This window comes from Oryzias melastigma, linkage group LG20 (assembly GCF_002922805.2).
Source record: "Oryzias melastigma strain HK-1 linkage group LG20, ASM292280v2, whole genome shotgun sequence".
NCBI classification, from domain to species: Eukaryota; Metazoa; Chordata; class Actinopteri; order Beloniformes; family Adrianichthyidae; genus Oryzias; species Oryzias melastigma.
In genome coordinates, this window is record NC_050531.1 from 22,933,375 (window position 1) to 22,937,806 (window position 4,432).

The 4,432-nt window shown below is 38.1% G+C and overlaps 1 protein-coding gene across 1 annotated transcript in view; it reads left to right on the top strand.

The window, feature by feature from the left end:
- Positions 1-62: 62 nt before the first annotated feature.
- Positions 63-4,432, top strand: part of cavin4b (caveolae associated protein 4b) — a 10,597-nt gene continuing 6,227 nt past the window's right edge. Inside the window, exon 1 of the mRNA XM_024280182.2 lies at positions 63-756. Coding sequence (XP_024135950.1) covers positions 394-756 — 363 coding nt within the window. The 5' untranslated portion in view covers positions 63-393. The remainder of the gene's footprint in view (positions 757-4,432) is intronic.

Below are 4,432 nucleotides of genomic sequence, written 5' to 3' on the forward strand. Positions count from 1 at the left end.
GGGGGGGGGGGGGGGGGGGGGGGGGTCCTCAGGACCTTCAGGGCGCCGTGTCGGAACAACGTCAACTTGGAAGGAGATCCTGACTTGGACATTTCTGCTTTAGCAGTCCGGTTACTTGACCCCATCCCTCCCTCTCCTCACCATCTCCACCCCCCTCACCCTGCAGGGTGGAGGCTATCAACCCCTCCAAGCTCTTTCAGGGTCAGTTTCCAGTTTTAGGGGGGCTGATCCAGACCTCCAGTCCACTATCGTTAGATCTCTTGAACGTCTTGAATGAGACGTACTATCTAACTATTGAGCTGGATTTGACTAACCTCCTTATCTCGTCTCATCTGGATCACCGGATTTAAACCGCCGACCCCACAGACAGCTAATTTAACTCCAGAGACCAGCATGGCAGACAAGCCTGGTTTGCCAGCAGGTGGGGGGGACGATGCGGGCAGCATCATGGCGCTGTTGGAGCGCGTGGCAGGCCTCATGGACAGCGTCCAGACCACGCAGCAGCGCATGGAGGAGCGTCAGCTGGAGCTGGAGAACACGGTGAAGACCATCCAGACCGACATCATCAAGCTCACCAACGACCACGCCAACACCAGCTCCACCGTCGACAGGCTGCTGGAGAAGACCCGAAAGGTCAGCCGCCACATCAAGGACGTGAGGGTGCGAGTGGAGAACCAGAACGTCAGGGTGAAGAAGGTGGAAGCCACCCAGGGAGACCTGCTCGCCAAGAACAAGTTCCGAGTGGTCATTTACCAGGTGAGGCTGCAGACACACCAACCATCAGCTGCTCCTGCATGATCCGGAATCTTCTGGAGTTGGAGCTCTGCTTCTCCTCAAAGTGTGAAACATGGGTAGTGTTTGTGATTGTCAACATGAAGGTTTTCCTCTTCAAACAGATTATAGAGGGGCTCTTCTTATAGAGCAGGAGTCCCCAAACCTTCACTTGTGAGGGCCACGTAAATGTTTTCTTCTGTGATGGGGGGAGGGGTCAGTTTCTAGGCTAACAAGAAAATGTGTAACCATCACAACCTAAGAGTAAACTTTTCTGGTTTTCCTGAAACCCAGAAATAGCCAAATTTTAAATAATTCATTTCTGTAATCTTCATAGAAAAATAACATTTTAAAAACTGGATATATAGCATTACCTGTGATAATGCTAGTGTGAATGCTGTAAGATGAATGTGGAAGCGGAAGATACTAGTGCTGATAGCTGAAGATGCTGAAATTAATGGCTGAAGCTAATAGCTGAAAACTTTGAAGCTGATAGCTAGTTAAAATATTAGCGAAATGCCAAAATTAACTTAAAAAACTGGAGAAAATTCAAATAAGCTAAAAAAGCTAGCACATAGCTGAAATATTAGCTAAACCCCAAAATAGCCTAAAAAACTCAGCAAAAAACAAAATTGTCTTAAACAGCTAGCATGCAGCTGAAATATTATCAAAATGCCAAATTAGCCCTAAAAATGGTACAGCTTCTACTCTAGCCAAACACCTAGCATGTAGCTAAAATATTTGCTTATCTCCAAATTAGCCTAAAAACTGAAAAAATGCCTAAAATTGTCCCAAAAAAAATCTAGCATTTAGCTGAAATATTAGCTCAACCCCAAAATAGCCCAGTCAAAAAAACTAACACAAAAAGAGCTGAATATTTTAATAGCTGAAAGAGCTGAAGAGTGTCCACACCAAAGTGCTTGAACCTTAACTCATTGTGTTACACTCATGTCAAAGAATTCCTGTTGAAAGTTTGGATGAAAAAACAACTTCAGGAAAAAAAAAGTGCAATAGTAGTGACAGAAAAGACAGGTTGCTGCTATGTCATCAGAGGATTTTGGGTGTCTGTCTTCCAAATTTTATTTTTATTTATTAGAACATGCTTCAGACACAATGGTACCTCAGGAGCTTTAAAAATCATAATCTACATGTGGTCTTCATTGCAATCTTCTAACACAATCAAAAAACTGATGTGGTTCTGGAGATTTAGCAGATTTGAGAACCACAAATTTAGCAGATTTGATTCACAGTCAGAGACCTTCAGTGAATGAAAGTGAAAGTCCAGGAAGATCTTGGTGTAAAAAATGCTTGGTCTTGCAAAATAGGACAAAACGATGAGGCTTGAAGAGGCCATCTCCTGTATGATGTGAGGTAAAAAGGTGTTTTTATGTTAAAGACTGATGAACTAGCATTTGTGACCAGCTTCTATAACCTAAAGAAAGAACTGAGAAATTCCTCCTTTTCAAGATGCTAAAACCAATATTTACTTCAAAATCCAGCAGATTAGTCAGATTTTTTTTAGTTAGGAGTTCCTTTAATATTCATTGACAAACGTCTGTTCAACACACATGCACACACACACTCATCAGGGTTCATTTTACTTCCTTGACCTCCAGCGTTCTCAGCTGCCAAAGCGATGGCGAACTGGTTATTTTAGCTCTGCATGGCCGTCAGCAGGCTGAAAGGTTAGCTGTCAAATCTAAGCTCTTCATGAAAACATAATTCTTTATGAAACAGATCGGTTTTATTTAGTCAGGAGTTTGATCTAAAATTCAAGATCAGTTAAAAATGTAGTTTTTTATGTCTCCATTAGACATCAGGTGACACATTAATTAACCATCAAGTTGTGTGAAGTTCCCCTTAACTAGAAGAAGACAGTAGTCTCCAAACATCTAGCAGTCAATATGGAATGCACTCAAATTTACATTTAGTCACACGATAGACGCTTATTTGGACGGCTGCTCACAAGTTTCTTTTAGGTGAAAAAGATCTGGGTTTCTTGGGAACACAATGACTGCAAAGCCGAGGATGAATGGTTGAACACTACACTCATGACGCGGCTCAGCTATTCAAGACCATTTGTTCAGATCAGTTAGAAATGGTTCTCCTAATTACCACTAAACACTTTAAAACACACGACCAAAATAAATCCTTTAGGTCAGGGGTGTCAAACTCAACCACACAGGTGGCCAAAATCCAAAACACACTTTAGGTTGCAGGTTGAATATGGAGTGACTTTTGTGCCACCATATTGCAACTAAAAGTCACAGTTTTGAGATCAAAATGTTCTAAATTGCAAACAAATGAAAGTATTAAGAATTCAAATTCATAATTTGCAAATAAAAAATACTTAACATTTGCTTTCAAAAACTGTTTTTGCATTTACAAACTTTCTATTTTTTGCTTTCAAAAAATATTTGTGCAATTGCAGCCTGAATGTTTTAGATAAGTCGTGTCTCATCTCACTTTCATCCCATCTTTGGTTTTTTCCATTGAAATGTTTTGCGATGCGAGGCACAACGCCGCTAAAACATTTGAGCTACAAAAGTTTGCAATTGCAGAAATATTTTTAAAATCAACAAACATTTTTGTTTGCAATTGCACAAATATTTTTTAAGAAAAAAAAGTTTTTGATTGCAAAAATATTTTTGAAAGCAGCAATAAAATTAGTTTGTAATTAAAAAATATTTTTTTTGAAAGCAAATTAGAAAATTTTGCAGTTGCAAAAAAAAAATATTGAAGGCAAAAACGTCTGTAATTGCAAAAATATTTTTAAGGTAAAAAAATGTCTATTAATTAAAAATATTTTTAAAACCAAAGTAAAAAGGTCTGCATTTGCAAAAAAAGTTTCGAAAGCAAAAAAAGTCTGTAATTGAAATAAATATTCTTAAGGCAAAAAAAAAAGTTTGCAATTGCAAAACTATTTTTGAAAGCAACAAAAAAATAGTTTGCAGTTGCATTAATATTTTGAAAGTTTTAATCGCAAAGTATTTTAAGGCAAAAACAAGTTTGCAATTTGCAAAAATATTTTTGACAGCAAAAAAAGTCTGTAATTGCAAAATTATTTTCGATAGCAAAATAAGTTTGTAAATGCAAAGAAAAAATGAAATCAAATTTTACATATTTTTATTTGTACATTTTGAGTCTTTATTCTTAACGCTTTACATTTTGCTTGCAATTTGGAAATTTTTTATCTTAAAACTGTGACTTTTACTCGGCACAAGAATCATTCCACAGTCGAACAGAGTAAACATTTATAGAACACACTAAAACTTTTAAGACTTTAAAAACTTAACTTTTTAACATTACTATGAGCAGTGTTGGGACTAACGCCGTTTAAGTATAACGGCGTTACTAACGGCGTTATAAATCAAGTAATTTAGTAATCTAACTAATTACTTTCATCCTCGCTGTAACGCCGTTATAGTTACTTCGTGTAAATCGCGGCGCGTTACTTCAAAGTTTGATGATCTTGCTGGAGCTGGGCGCTTCGCACCCGAGCGTTCCGCGTCAATTCTGGACGGAAGTTGCATCAAGATACATGAGAAAATCCGGTTTCTTTTCAAAATATAACCAGTTTTTCACAATAAAATGGCGCGATTGACAAATGTGATCATGTTTTTGTATCTAAACAGGCGGTAGACACGGATATAAACATTAC